Source organism: Hipposideros armiger, unplaced genomic scaffold (assembly GCF_001890085.2).
Source record: "Hipposideros armiger isolate ML-2016 unplaced genomic scaffold, ASM189008v1 scaffold_289, whole genome shotgun sequence".
Classification (NCBI taxonomy): Eukaryota; Metazoa; Chordata; class Mammalia; order Chiroptera; family Hipposideridae; genus Hipposideros; species Hipposideros armiger.
In genome coordinates this window covers 202,270-217,742 of record NW_017731639.1, presented here as the reverse complement: position 1 = coordinate 217,742, position 15,473 = coordinate 202,270, and the positions used below count along the sequence as shown (strand labels likewise).

The window sequence follows — 15,473 nt, the reverse complement described above, 5'->3', positions numbered from 1 at the left end:
ATGTCTTCCTTTAACAACAGAGCCTAATTTTTTCCTATACACCAAATTAGTTTTCCGGGTAATCTCCATTGCAAATGGACCGATTTGCATTGAGACTATGCCTACATCTTCTGATTTGTCAACACCTCTTTTCTTAAAAAAAAAAAAAGTCTTTTAACATTAAGCATGGGTGGGTAAGACCATCTGCTCGTGGAGCTTGCCTGCAGCTCCGTCACTTAACACATGGGACAGGTTACAGCTGTTTAATTGTCATGGAGTTGAATGAATATCATTCCATCCAAAATTAATATTTATATATGTATGCATAGAAAGCATGTGGTTAAACATAAGTGATCTAATTGTGAATTAATGGCATTAGATATTCATTAATTAGTTCCCACATGAACAATGAAGTGTAAAATAATGCTTTTCACATACACTTCAACTCTTGGCTTTTGAGATGGGTCCCGGTAGTGATTATTATGCGTGTGAGTGATCCACTCCAAATGCATTGGCGGATGTGAGGGGAAAAATCACCATATAGCTTCTATAAAAAGCCAAGAGAAAACTATCTAATCACTAACTCTTCCCTGCCTCCCAAAGCAGTATCCTGTGAACTGTGACCAGTGTAGTGACAAGCCACGTAGTAAAGCCTGGCTGTGCGATTGTGACTGCAGATACCATGTCTCACCCACGGTAACTACAACCAGCCACTGGGAAAGCTTTGCTCAGCCAAAAGCGAGTTTCCTCCTGTATGTAGAAATGGTGACACACAAACTTGCATCATTCCGCTACAAAAGTTAGCAATATATATTCCACCACGTCTGCTTAGTACATTTCATAATGAAAAATACAGTGAGAAATGTTCAGCCAAATTGCAATATAAGGATAGAGATATGCATGTAAAATATATTTAAATGTCTTACTTTCCAAGTACTTACTATAAAAGTGACTGGCATTTCTGAATTTGCAAGCAGATTATATGAATGTATGGGCAGATATGTATACTTCTTTAGAAAATATTAATTTACCTTGTTCAAATAAAATGACTAAGGAGGGAACACAAATGTATAAGGGCAAGTTGTGATGTGTTCTTTACTCCAAAAAGCTGAGTCACATTTTGATTGGGAATTGTGCATCTACACCCACAGAGGGTTTATGTGAGACAAGGAATAAGAAAACTTCCTGACACAAAAGTGGAGTTGTCTGCTCTGTGGGAACTAGCCAGTTTATGTAAAGACTATTCCCATTAAAGGGAATGTATCCTGAGGCAGAGCATGAGGGGGCTTATCCTGGCATTACCGGAGTAGAGCGTACCTCATGGCTTATGAAAACAAATCCTTGGCAGTCCCAAGCTACTTTGCTTAGTAAATTCTTCCTTACTTCACAGTCTCTTAAAAGATACCAGCTATTTCATGAGTTCATCTTTTTTAAGCTATCTTTACTAATAACACCTAATGTTTGTTGAATGTTTGCTGTGTGCTAAGGCACAAAGTTCTTGCCTACATTATTTTATTTAACCCTCACAACAGCCTTATCAGGTAAAAGCTATTAAAATCTCCATTGAGGGAACCCAGGCTCAGAGAGAGTACATAACTTTTTTTTATAGATTCACAGCTAGTAAGTAATGGAACCAAAACCCAAGCCCACATGAACCGTTCCCAAGCCAGTACTCTTTAGCACTAAGCAATGTTGTCTCCTAAATTACTTTTAAATTGTTTTGCTGTGTGTCTACTGGAATAGGGAAAAGTTAATTTTGTACTGCAATAAAGAGAAATTAATATCTATGTACCTATCACAAAAGGTTGAATTAACGTAGAAACGGGTCCAATTATAATGTCAGTGATGTCTCAATAATAAAATAGCACTTTCTTTTTTATTCAGGAAAATTTGAATTATAGCTGACAATAGGACTCATAGTTTGCCAAAATAAAAGCAGTTAAAACAACAAAAATAAGAATTTGAGGAAAATCAATTTATACTGTGAAGCATTTAAGAAAGTTGTAAACTAGTTATTGAAAATTCTCTATAGCACCTTCCAAAATTTAAATTTACTTCCAGCTGAAATTAGTAGGCTGAATACTATGTACAGACATCGACCACTGAAAAACACGGAAAGTGGCTAGATGACTTGTATAACTTGTATCAGCTCATGAAAAAAGGCTCAGAGAAGTTTAGCGCCAAAAATACAAGTGGTAAACTTCTGTACACACTCTCTGTTACACACAAATAAAGAAAAATTAATTTCTCTGTAAATCACCTTTGAAAAGAGCCATTTATTTATGATTTCCCCAAAATAAGTCACAGTTTATCTTAGGCAAGTTAAAAGGATTGTTTAATTTTATTCATTATTTTCCCTGGCATCTTTGAGAAAACAAGAGAAAGAAAGACCCCAGTACTCGTATATTTTACATATTTATAAATGTTATTCTATACATTTTTCTTAAATATTAAATTTTGTGAATGCACAAAAGTCGTAATGATAGGTAAGAAATTATACTTGTTGACAGTGACCAAATCAGTAGATCATTTTTCTGGTTTTCTGCCAGTAGACTTGTTCGTACTACACAGACACCACTTCAATAATTGTCAAAGCCAAGGTCATTGTATCAAAACGTCAAAGATCCAAAAATGCATTTAGCATAAAAATTATTCATGTTACAATTCTTACTTGTTAATGTGAAGAGCTGTCATTGGATAACTTAGTTCTTAAATCAGGGTACTAAAATATACCTGATTTTTTTCAAATCTAGGAAATCCTAAGACAATGTGTTTTTGCTTATGTCATTCAGTACACTCAGACAAGGAGTAAAAAAATCTAAAGGAGACATGGGTTACTAACATGTTTATGTGTGTGTGGTCCAGGGGATGAAATCATGCCATGTGCAAAGACTACCACAAACGCATGTATCACACGCCAAACAATAGTCATGTCTTCCACAGGCTGTGCAGATGCCAGCATCAGCAAGTGTGCTGTCTGCGTGGAGTGTTCCACTGTTACTCCCATTATGTAGATGTAGTCGACAGCAAGGCATGAAATTCTAAACCGAAGGAAAATACCACATATTATTCTACCAGTTGTCTGTTCAAAGTTCTGCAGCTTATAATGACACTTTTTCAACAGTGCTGACTTTATAAAATTTGGTTTCCCTCAAAGCACCTTTTCTGTGGAATACAGATATTCCTGAGCTGACTTAAATCAGGAAAAATATTCTTTCATTCACTTGGAATGGCTTGATATAAATAATGTTTCAAACTGAGGTATGGTATTTTGCTTGGGTCAGTGCCTGTAAGAAGCAATAATGTATTTGTACAGATAATTTTTACACCAAATTTCTAAACTCTAAAAAGAATGAAATATGCAAATGTTCAAAAACAGTTTATTTTATGCAGGTTTACAAACAGTGTTGCCAAATGTAGAGCATCAGAAGCTCTTTAAAGCACATGTATGTTATATACACACATTTGTGCACCACACACACACACAGAAACTGTTTTCCTTTACTGGCACAGCCGCACTAGTAGTTATTAAAGTTCAAACTAATTGACTCTCCTCAATAGGATAAAATATTTGCGATGTTTTATCCTAATCTTAGAATTCTGTGGTGAGAGAGAATGTTTTGAGGAGTCTGTGTAAATTTTTTATGGTTTTTAAAGTTATGTCACTGTCATAATCCTTTGTGACAGGGTAATCAGTAATAAAACAGTGCAGTGCGTACCAATTAAGGACCATCAAATCAATGGGTATGCAGGTTGCATGCTGATGTAGACAGTTGCTGATTGGAATACATAGATTTAATATGTATTTATTTGCAGACAGTAGATTTTCTGTCATCCTACAGGAACCAGTACATGAATAATCTAAGAGTGATATCTACTTGCAACTTTAATGAGATACTAATGTGAATCATTTTTTTAAAGCCTGTTATAGAACATGAAACACACAATGCTAAATAAAAATTTGTCCTAGAATCCAAGGACTTGTCAGTAATTGCCATAGTGAAGAATATATCTGTATTTTATTATGCACTCATCTGATTGAGTTATCCTCGTTTGAAGATGGGCCTCTAAGATTTTATTGTTGTAATTAAACTGAAAAACACAGAGGTTGCCAAAAATAAACAATGTATATACATTTTAAGAAAGGAAAATATTAAAATTGTAATACTCAATATACTCGTATACCAATAACAAAAGATGAATACTAGTCACTTTGACTTCTGCAATTACAAGAGGTGCTCAAAGTGGTTACCATCATCATAATTTTAATATAGTTTTTTCCTTTCTTAAAATGTGTATACATTTTTTTGGCACCCTCTGTATTTCCAGCACTCTGGGTTCTGCATTATTTGCCTGTGTCTAGGCTATATACCCAGGAGTCACTTCAGTAGCCAAGTGAAAATACTGTACTATTTAATATGCTCCAACCAAACACATTGTCGACAGCGGAAACAGTTCATAACTATACACATCAGCAGCTATGTGTACACAGTCAAAGGATTTGTAGTTTTCCCTTGTGAGCTGCCTAATGTATATATAACCAAGTTTGTTTGCCAAGTCATTTCTTCTCTGTGTTTTTAAGCATCCGTTTGACAGTAAAAGGAAAACAAATTTGGAATTAATCCTACTCCATATATACCTCCAAATCTCCCAGTCCCTCCCCAAAGCAGGCACATACATGCCTTTGACCTCATTTTTAATTGAGCAGCCGTCTTTGGGACTACTGCTCAGCAGCTATTTCTTATACAACATGTATACATCCACTGAGTTGCTTCTGTTTGATTTTTTCAAACTCATTTGTTCTCCTTTTTCCTGGGTTTATCCCTCCGTTTTAATATCTTGCCAGTTGGTTTTTCAAGCTGTGGGTTTTTAGAACCCGTTAAAGCAGTTCTTATAAAGCTTCCTTTACGTAAAGTACTCTTGTTTATCAGGCTGTGTCAACAGATTAATATTTCAGGTTAGTTTGGATTTTAGTCTTACTTCCTGGCATCTCCCTTTATTTGTCAATGTTGAATTAAGGTTTTCCATATTTTTTTTGTCTTATTTTTTCATTCAAATAAATTCAGTGACCCAGCCAAAAGCAGATAGTACTTCTAGTCTACCTTACACAGGTACATAGCTCTCTCTTCTGAGTTGTAAATATACCTTATTTGTTAGGTATATGGACTTTGGCCTCACACTACCTGGTTGGAATTTCAGCTATGTCACTTGTTATCGTTTTGACCTTGAGAAAGCGATTTAATGTCCTGTGCCTCAATTTCTTCATTTGTGAAATACCCCATAGGGTGATGAAAGTTAAATCAGTTCATATAAAATGCTTAGCATAGCTCTCAGCACATAGTAACAGTCAGTAAATGGTATTGTTAATACTGCTGTATATAGTTGGGGTAGATGCATTGGGCAAGGGAACAGGAACAGATGGATGAAGGAAAGAGGAAAGATATTGCCAATGAGGTACTGCTCACATTTGCTTCTTTCTCAAAAGGTAGCCTCTATTATTCACAGAATGTCTTCAAAAGCTGCAAACACATGTAGGACATACTGGGATCACTATCGTAAGTACATTGGATCATTCTATTTAGCAGATATTAAGAATTCTCTTATGAGCCAGGCAATGATAATAGAGTGATTAGCATGGCCATGGAGTTTTCATTTCTCATGGGAAAGATTTATACGTTAGGTCCCATATGTCTATCCATCGTTAAAGCCGTGTATTTTCATGGAATCTCTGAAATGAAATGATGGTAGCTAGTTCTCGATTTCTTTCTTCTTTTACATTTACCCTGGTGTTCATATTTCTACACTTCATCCATGAGTCGTATTCAGGGGAAGAAAGGGAGAATCAAATGACGAGAGAAAATGCAGGAGGGCTGCCCATAGTTTTGAAAGATAAGCAGATAAAGCAACAACATGTAGGTAGAATTTCCAAAAAGGTGCTCTCCCTCCCTATAACATGTTAAAATGCGATGATGAGACTGTGTACGAGCAAGGTTCCGTCTAAGGGGCCCTAGAACCCAGGTCCATTACGAAAGGGTACAGACAAGAACAAGTCATTTTGTGTCCACCTCCACCCATCTTCCCCAAAATGCAAATGGGGGAATGTGGTAAATAAAGACCTTGAAAAGAGAAAAAATTCTTGTGAAAAAGAAGCACTTAGAGGGGCGTATGTGAAAACGATACAGCACTAGCCATTCGCTTTGGTGATATTGGAAGTTTACGGGCTAATATGTAATACAAATATTTTTGATGAGCCAAACCTTTCTCCCACGTCTAATATTTCACTGAGACTTTGTTTGTACCAACAAATAGACCAAGGACCTCCAGCACGTGCATGGGCTTCACACCAGAGCAGGTGCTCCATTTGTGTTCTGGGGATGACTGTGTTTCTCAATGTATTTTGAAAGAGAGACAATTAAGGCCAAGAATTAGGCCTGGCCTTTAAAAGTCACTCACCTACATTCTGCCCTTTAATTTAGAGCCACCTGGCATTTTCCCGAGGAAGCTCTAGAGAAGACATCTAAAAGCTGGTAGCACTACCCTGTCGTTTTTGGGAAAGAAGTAGCTGCTTACATTCATGTAAGGTCAGGAATGATTGCATAGTATTTCTGCAATTCTTTCACCAATTTCTTGTACTGAAAAAAAATTTTTTTTTGGTTCTGAATCTCCAAGAAGAGCTATTATGGCATAGTGGTTAAGAGCAAGCTCTGGAGACATACAGCCTAGTTGCTAGCCTAGGACCTTGCACACATTGCCTGTCTCTCCTCTTCTCAGTTTCTTTACCTGCGTTTACTGTAGCAACCATATTTACATCGTAGTGTTGTGGTGAAAATTAAATGAGAGGATAATATAAAGCACTGAGGGCAGTACTATCTGACACAGAGTAAACCTGTATTGTTATCTTCAGGGAACAAGGCTGGGATCCGAGAACTTCAGGAGTGTCTCCTGGATTATGCTGAACCTAGTCTGAGCCAGGAGAGAGAGACCTGGGCCAGAGCTAGAAATTTGGAGATTGCTCATTAAGACATCAGCCAGGTGTTCATAATCTGCAAGTTACAGAATGAGAGCTCATGGAAGAGCAGAAATCATAGGCAGCGTGTCGTGTTTGTGAGCATGTGTGCGTTGTTTCTGGAGGGAGACTCCATCTCTCACCACTTTTCTCAGAGAGCTGAGACTCCCTGAAAGATTAAGAATCAGCATCTTACAGGAAATACGGTAACACACTCTATGTTCCACATGGGTCTTCTTAAAAGATAAATAATTGAAACTCCAGGGAAAGTATTTTATGAATACAACATTTTACTGGAAAATAGTTTTTTAAAGGGCTCCATTTTATATGTCTAGTACTCATTTTTATAAGTTTTCTTCTATAAAACAAATTTAAAACTTCTTAGTAGATCTAATAGGGACGACTGCTTCAGTGTCAGAACACACTCGTTAGTTTTCGAAGTAATTTTTTACAACTTAATGTGCATTTCAGCATTTGTTAGGCATATTAATTTTTAAATATACTGTATTATTTTTATGAGTATTGTTCCTAATGGCTTCTTACAACATGTCTGCATTTTTCTGATTATTTCCTATAGTGGCTTATATAATGTTTTTATTGTTGCAATTATTATTTTTAATAATTATTTGAAACTCATGTATCAACATCTCCTTTTAACTTCTTCATTATTTAGAACCAGGCTTTTGTGGTGTTGCTAGAAATTTTACTGTTCAAGGCCAAGATGTAGGTGGTTGTTTTTCCCTCTTTCTATCTTAGTTTTAAACTATCAGCCTCAAAATTATCTCCTGTGATATACAATGCAAATGACAAACCTTGGTATCTTTTATTCAGTACAAATATTTTTCTTATTGTTGCAAAACTTTTTGCAAAACGTGTGTTAATGATTTTTAATGTTTAAACTGTTGTGTAAATTTTGAACTGTCGTATATTTTAAATGTATTTTCTAATTTCAGCTTCACTTTCGATGTTCTCTTGACTGAATGACAAAACTCCTTTACCTATAATCAATCCACTGTTTTAAATAATTGATCCTGTTTGCTAAAATAATGGGATTAGCTAGATTAGATATAATTTGTTCCTACTTTAAAATACTAATCCAGATCAGAATTAATTACTTATTTTGATTGTGTTAGCTGAAGTGGACCTGATGTATTAAAAGCAAAAGGCTTACACTTCAATTATGATCAGTGTTATTAATTTTTATAAACTAAGAATTTTCTTTAAAATGCTACCCTGTCTGAATCAGAAACTCACGAATTTCTTATGAGCTATTAATTATGGGCTTTATTAGATTATGTAATGTTTAGAAGAAATTATTAAGAAATTTTATGAATGGTATTATTAAATAACACGTTTTTAGTGTTTGAAAATGGAATTAATTTTATTAAATTATAATTTCAGAGTAGTGCCTAACATTGTTTCCTCCTCACGTTACGTAATTTCCCTTGTAATATATTGTCAATTAGCTATAAACACACTTATTTTTAACTGCAGTTCAGAAACCTCTAATGGAATCCTATGGCAAAGTGAAGAATCCTTTCATGTCCACACTACAGATGTGTCAAAACCATTTATGGTTTTGTTTATGCACATGACAGGACTACCAGACCTGAGAGGCTCAACTGAAAGTTATAGTTTACATCATTCTGCTAAGAGTTCTCCTATCACTTGCATATGTCAGGAATGAAAAAAATCCACATGAGCATCTTTGAAAAGCAATTTTAGATCATCAAAGATGTATGAATTTTGACAAAGCAGGAAGATTTGAGGCTTATTATGAATAAGTTAGGTCTGTACATTGAGTGAAGGGAGAGAGGCATTTATGCCCCTGCTCAAGAGGCAAGGTGTAGCCTAATTGTAACTCCGTGAAAGATTAAATAGACAGGTACAGTGAGAAGACTGAGTCTGAATCTTGACTGTTCCTACAAAGCTTTTGTGAGAAACAGAGCCTGTTCCTGTATGAATCCTGAAGAGAAAGAGGATCTTAGAACAGTTCGTATTTCCTAATGGACTACACACGTAATACATCATTGTCCATCTGACATGTAGTTAAGGGCTACTGGGTAATCTCAGCACTTGCACGTGTCTTTTTCACAATATATTAAATTTTCTCCATTTGCTCGAGGATTCTCAATTTCATTCATTTTTTCCTATTTACCATTAAAGTGTGACCATTTGTAAATATGCAAGTAACTCAAGAAAGAAGGTGAACAAAGCAAGACTTCAGTGGTTTTTCTTCTCAGAACATACATAAATGGTTCCCCCGGGCCTTCTGTGGGGTCCTTTTTGCCTTTCCACTGTGTAACCGTTATGAAACTACTTTGTTAAAAACCAACTTTTGAAAAATAGGATTATTTTCTCACACCTCTCCCCCCTCAAAAAAAATAAGTTTGATTATTTGTAGATCTCATAGTTGTAAATTTCCAAAATTCTTTAGAAAGGAAGAAATGATTCCATTCGTTCTACTTAGCTATTCAAGTATACCCTTAAGAAGGACCAGGGTGGGTGCATTCTAAATAATCTGTGAAGGGGAGTGTTAGTTGGCCTGCATATGTTTCTTGAAAATGCTGAGTATTTCCTGGAGTCATGACTGCATTTGCTAAAACGTGAATATATTGCATTTTTAGAAGCTATGAAGTGCATCTCTGTCGTGTGATGTGAGTCTTATGTCAGCTGCAACGACTCGATTTGCATGTAAATTCTGAAAATTTTCTTGTCCCATGTGACACTTCTGAAATGTCTGTCTGTTCTTTTTTCCTTTTTAATCTCTCAAGCTCACTATTTGGATAAGATAGTTAAAGGTACTGTATACTTGCTCTTTGTTGACATATCTACACACATATATATATAAAACCATGTATCAGTTTGTACTAGGTATGAAAATAGACTTTTTCATGCATATTTTTGTAAATTACAAATCAGGCTTACATTATGTGAAAATGCCTTGGATTTAAAGTATTGAGACTTAAATGTCTGTCTCTCATTTTTGTAATTTTGGGTTATCACAGATTTCATTCCTTTGTAAAAGGGCTTCACTAGAACAAAAAAAAACTGAAGATAACAGTACATTTGCTGTTTTTTGTTTATTTCTTTTCATTTGTTTTCATTTTTAGATCTTCATTGTTGGCAATTCAGCTAATGAGCTTTAAATTCTAAATTAAAGAAGCACAATTGTTCACTCTCATCATAGAATAAAAAATTGCCATTCCAAAGAAGATTCTGGTTAACATATGTTGAGAGAAACCTTATTTATCCTTATATGGAAACTCCTTTGGCTTTTTCTAAATGTTTCCAAATATATGTGATATCATAATTTGTTCTGTGATTTTCTAAAAAACTCCAAAATATTGTGCATTCTCTAAAACAGAAACCATAACACTGCTCAGCAGAAAACAGCAGATTCTCATGTCTTCAGTTATCGTAGAAATAGGTGAACAATATTTTTTTAGAAAATTCCCTTTCCGTTTCTCCTCAGATTTCCTATTTTCTATTCCTTGTTTGTGTTTTTCATTAGAATATGAAAATATTCATGGCAATATCCAGGCTTTCGTATAATAACTCGTGTGTGCACGCAGTCAGCTGCCGCACCTCTTTGTCAGTGGGGCACTTAAATCTTTCTTTTTTGTTAAAAACAAAACAAAAATATCCATACAGAAAATCCACCTTTTATGTATCGGATAATCTAGAAATGCAAACAGTGATTGTCTGACAGAAGCAGCAAAATTAATCTCATCCTGACCTGATGGTATCCATAAGTATAATTTTATTATACCCTGCCACAAGAGACTGTCAAATGTTCTTCTTTCTGTTAACGCTAATCTTAAGAGACAGAACATCTCTTTGAGATATTTTCATTTCAAGTTTTGCAGTGGAGGAGGAGGGGAAGCCAATATATGAATAATTCTATTAATAGAGACTTAAAATAACCATCTTTAAACAGATTGTTCCCTTAAATTTTGTCACCAAAACAAGAGTAGCATTCTAATTACCAGACAATGTATAACGAACCCCAATTGCAGTAGCAAGCATTTTTACCAATATCTATTTTATACCAAATTATAAAACATTCTGTGCAAAGAGATCTGATTAACAGCCAATTATTCTTACAACTTTAGCGCATTTATGTCCTTGTTTCTGTCAGTGTCATATCCAACTCATAGACAAGAACACCAGAATCTACTTATGTGTCATTCTCATAAACAGATCATGTTGGCTGCATGCCAGATATCATCAGTAGGAAGTGGCAAAAATTGTTTTTTTTAATGTCATGTTAGACTGAAACAATTATAGATTTTGGATATATTAAATTATTTTAATTGTTTCCCAAATTTTCCCTCCTTGCCCATAAAAGCAGACAAGATAGGATATAAAGGTAACAGCATAAAAGCCTTAGGGAGATTGTCACAAAATATCACTCTTCGCTATCTGTTATGAAGCACGTCACTGCCGTGTTTTTGTTCAGTCTATCAGTGTTTTATTGTGGTCCTTATGGTATTTCATTTTGTCCGTCCTAAGTAATCAAATATGCACAGCTCTTACATTTAGTTGGAAATCCTGTCGGTCCTGTCCCATCCGTATGCAGCCTGAATCCTAATGTTTGTTAGAATAGATGCTAAGCTGCTTCACTATTTCCTGGGCTTTGCTTACTCTGTGACAAGGAATGTACTCTCAGCATAAAGTATAGTCATTAATACTGGCCTATACTTTGTGCAATTATTTAATGCACTGTAATTTCACATGAATATACAGCAACTCTGAGGCCAGATAAAATTAACGTTCTCTTTTTAACATCATTTACATCCTCATCCCCACTTTCATGCTTCGGAATTCAGAGGGAATTTTTTAAAGCAACAAGGTGCTTTAAGAAGGTGTGTCCTAATGAGTGACCAGTACTGTTTATGACAGATTAAAAACCTGTACTAGGAATTCTGAAATTATCTTGCCGAGATGCTTTCTCACACCATACAATCAACCAGTCAACCTTGTTGCTTTGCTAAAGAAAAAAAATTTAAGTTAATTTTGTCTGGCCTGCAGCTGTTTTTAGTGGGTTGTTGCATATATTTCTGTCCTGCCCAGGTAAGTGGTGTCTCAAGGGTCAGGCCAATCAAAGATGCCACTTGGATAAGAATTAGATTCCTTGGATGACGTTGCTGGTTCTATCCATGTGCAATTACAGTATTTGTGCTGTTTATAAAGGCCTGTTCCCACTCAGTGTCCCTTATCTGTTTGTTTTCGACACAAAAGCTTTCAATACTCAAATCCCTTGTGTTTTCCTTCTTTGTCTCTTTTGACAGAGGGTTGTCCCGGCCTGTGCAACAGCAATGGAAGATGTACACTGGACCAAAACGGCTGGCATTGTGTTTGCCAGCCAGGGTGGAGAGGAGCAGGATGTGATGTGGCCATGGAGACCCTGTGCACAGATAGCAAGGACAACGAAGGAGGTAGGAAAGGCTGAGCGTGAAAACAAGTGTGTGCCAGGCCACAGGTTGATAATGTACAACGAATACATAGTTATCTGTTGCCAAAAAAAAAAAATCCGAACCCCATAGATAAAAGATTGATTGGAAAATGTGTGAGTGCTGATAGTGTGATTTTGCACCCGAGTTTCCCTGAAACAAATGTGAGATGATTATCATTCAGGGAAAAGACAGGGTAACCAAGCTACTGTATAATGTACATTGTTCTCCATTCCTTTTTCTAATCTCCAGGTGACAACTGTCCTCACCACGTATTTAGGGCACTGTGTATTGGGAGCTCTAAAGCAGTATTTTAATAACTAAACAATCCAAAAGATGCAAAGCATTTTTCCAAGCTCTTCTGCTGGAAAGCATAGATGACAAAGTAAAACAGTAACAGAAAACAGTCCCCTTTGAAGTTGTACTTCAGTGTCTTTTTATCCTTAACTTTCCACCCTATTAAAAAGGTTGTGATATTCCACCCAATGAAAGCCCTGGGTTAAGAAATAATTATTTTCCCCGTTGTGCACATCCTTCTTGCTACTGCATTTAAATTTCAGAAAACGAAGTGACAGTTGGCGCCGACTCCTTCAGTGATGGAGTAGTTGCCCCTGATAACTTTTGGGATGCTTGTAGGACTGAGTTTTTAGAAAGGATTTAGTCCCCATCTGGGCCTCTGTGGTCACTTGCTCTGTGGGTTAGGATGTGTTTTCCTATCCCATCTTTCATTCCACTTGCTCTTTTGGGAATGTCCACATGGGCAATATAGTGTTGGTTAAGAGTGCAGGTTTGAGAGTCAGACAGATGTTCACTCTAGCTCGTCATCCTTATGTGACCTCACACAAGATTCTGATCTCTTTAAACTTCAATTGCTTCACCTGTAAAACAGGAACACAGGAGGTTTTGAAAGGATTACATGAGAGAATGTATGGAAAGTACATAGCATATTGCCAAGCACACAGTATGTTGTATGTAGCAGCAATTATTATCCAATTTTCCTTCTTTTGCTTTCAAAAGTAGTCATTTGATGGCAGTTCATAGAAGGCTGTCAGAGAAGATTGAACAGCCTCTTCTTTTCTATATAGAGTGGACCTAACTACCATTCTCTAGGAAGCACAGTGACCAGAACGAACCCTCAACACACACACACACACACACACACACACGCTAACCTGGACCCACAGTCATTCGCAAACCAAATGTTATTTGTGTCTCCTCTTCCTGACAAGAAGCTACAATTCTCTCCTTTGGTTTCAAGCACTCTTCACTGTTTTCCCTATTTTCTTTTCACCTGAACTATCAAGAAACTTGAGCCACAAATTCTGAGCTAAAGCCCCTTTTCCTTTCTGCTCCAGATAGATTCAGTAAGTCGTTAGCCCTCGCAACTTTTCCTGCCTGCTAATACCTTGTTGCCCCCCACACCTGGTAACCTTGTGCTTCTTAGAAATGGCAGCATTCATCCTCTCTGAGCCACAGCCCAGATGGCAACGTTCCTCATTTTCCCCCAAGGAATCCCTTGCCCCATTGTTTCTGGATGCCTAGGGACGAAGGAGAACCGCTCTTCCTCCCCGAGCATGGATTTCAGAGTTTGTCTTCGAGCAGGGGATTACACTGAGTAGGTTACAAGCTGTCTCAGAGGGAAGCCAGCTGCAGGGCCAAGTGTGGGGAGACACAGCAGAGTAATTCCGGGGCTAATCAACTCTTTAGTGTTGTTATCAGCTAAGGAGGACTTTCCCTTTCCTCAAAATGTATCAGCTGTGAATTGTCCTCCTTGCCTGTTTGTTTATTCTTATTAGCATTGAACTATGCTATCTCTAGTCTTCCCTCTCCAAGGGGAAATCTGAGCTGATAGAAGACCTCCTGTAGGTTCTCTGCTTCTCTCATATAATTTGTATTCCTGTCCACAATGATAATACCTAACCGAATTTTGATCATCGTCTAAGAAGAAATCTCAGTGCCACCTTTGTCATACCCTGAGATTGTAACCTCGAGTGCCTGATAACCTGAGCCAGAGGGCTTCTTTGAACTTAAGCATGGGCTATGTGTACAGAGATGATGGTTTCCACATAAACCCCAAATGAAGATGCATAATTTGGCAATTAAGAACATCCTTATCTTTATATGAGGACCATAGAACAGAATGTTTAAAATAAGGACAATATCTGGGCCAGCCGAGTGGCGCGTTGGTTACGAGTTGTCTTGGGACGCCAGCTCTGAGCATCAGGACTCCGGTTCGGATCCCACATTAGGGCCAGTGATGCTGCGCCCTCTACAGCTAACATAGTGAACAACAGGTCAACCTGGAGCTGGGTGCCGTTAGTCGCTGGTGATGGCGTAGGTTGCAGTGAAACTGGCGTGAGCTTTCATGAGCTGCCGTGAGCCGCTGTGAGTGGCCATCCAATGGCCAGCGAGCGACTGCCTCACCCGGGGAGAGCACAATGATAATACCAACATGGGCCGGTGAAGCAACGTCCTCCACAACTAGACTGAAGAACAAAAGGACAGCAACTTGTCTGTTCCCCTTCCCCGATTCCCCAATGCTGTTCCCCTCCCCCAATTCCCCAATTAAAAAAAAAATAGGGACAATATCTGAAATTCTGTGATGTATGGTAACTGTACTGTTATGGATCTGTTGTCTAAATTAAGTTTGGCATTAAAATAGCGAATTAGCCAAAAAGCTAAGTAATTTGATTTAACGCATTAAGTAGCTAAGGAGGAAGAGAGGATTAAGAGGTTGGTTTGGCCCTACTCAGAAATTAAACATGCCATATAAATAGCTACTAGTTTAGTTTGAGCAACTTTGTAGAACACAATCTTTGTTTAAAAAAAAGGATCAAGTTGTTTACTATTCCCAGACTGAATAAGATATATAAAAAATATTTAGAACGAGCAGCTACATATGGAGAAATAGTTAAACATTTTTTTTAGACCAAGCATCATCCCTCCCCTACAAAACATACTTTCCTTTACCAAATCCAGTTCCCCGCATCGCCACTGTCTCAGTGTAAAGATCCTAAAAACCTGGATCTTAC

General features: G+C 37.0%; 1 protein-coding gene across 8 annotated transcripts in view; it reads left to right on the top strand.

The window, feature by feature from the left end:
- Nucleotides 1–15,473, top strand: part of TENM3 (teneurin transmembrane protein 3) — a 605,620-nt gene that overhangs the window by 508,669 nt on the left and 81,478 nt on the right. For 4 of the 8 annotated variants that reach the window (XM_019658769.1, XM_019658772.1, XM_019658767.1 and 1 more), the window contains 3 exons: nt 9,760–9,786; nt 11,337–11,357; nt 12,280–12,426. In XM_019658769.1, the coding sequence (XP_019514314.1) occupies nt 9,760–9,786; nt 11,337–11,357; nt 12,280–12,426 (195 nt within the window). The remainder of the gene's footprint in view (nt 1–9,759; nt 9,787–11,336; nt 11,358–12,279; nt 12,427–15,473) is intronic. The other 4 variants (XM_019658774.1, XM_019658773.1, XM_019658770.1 and 1 more) reach the window with 3 other exon arrangements.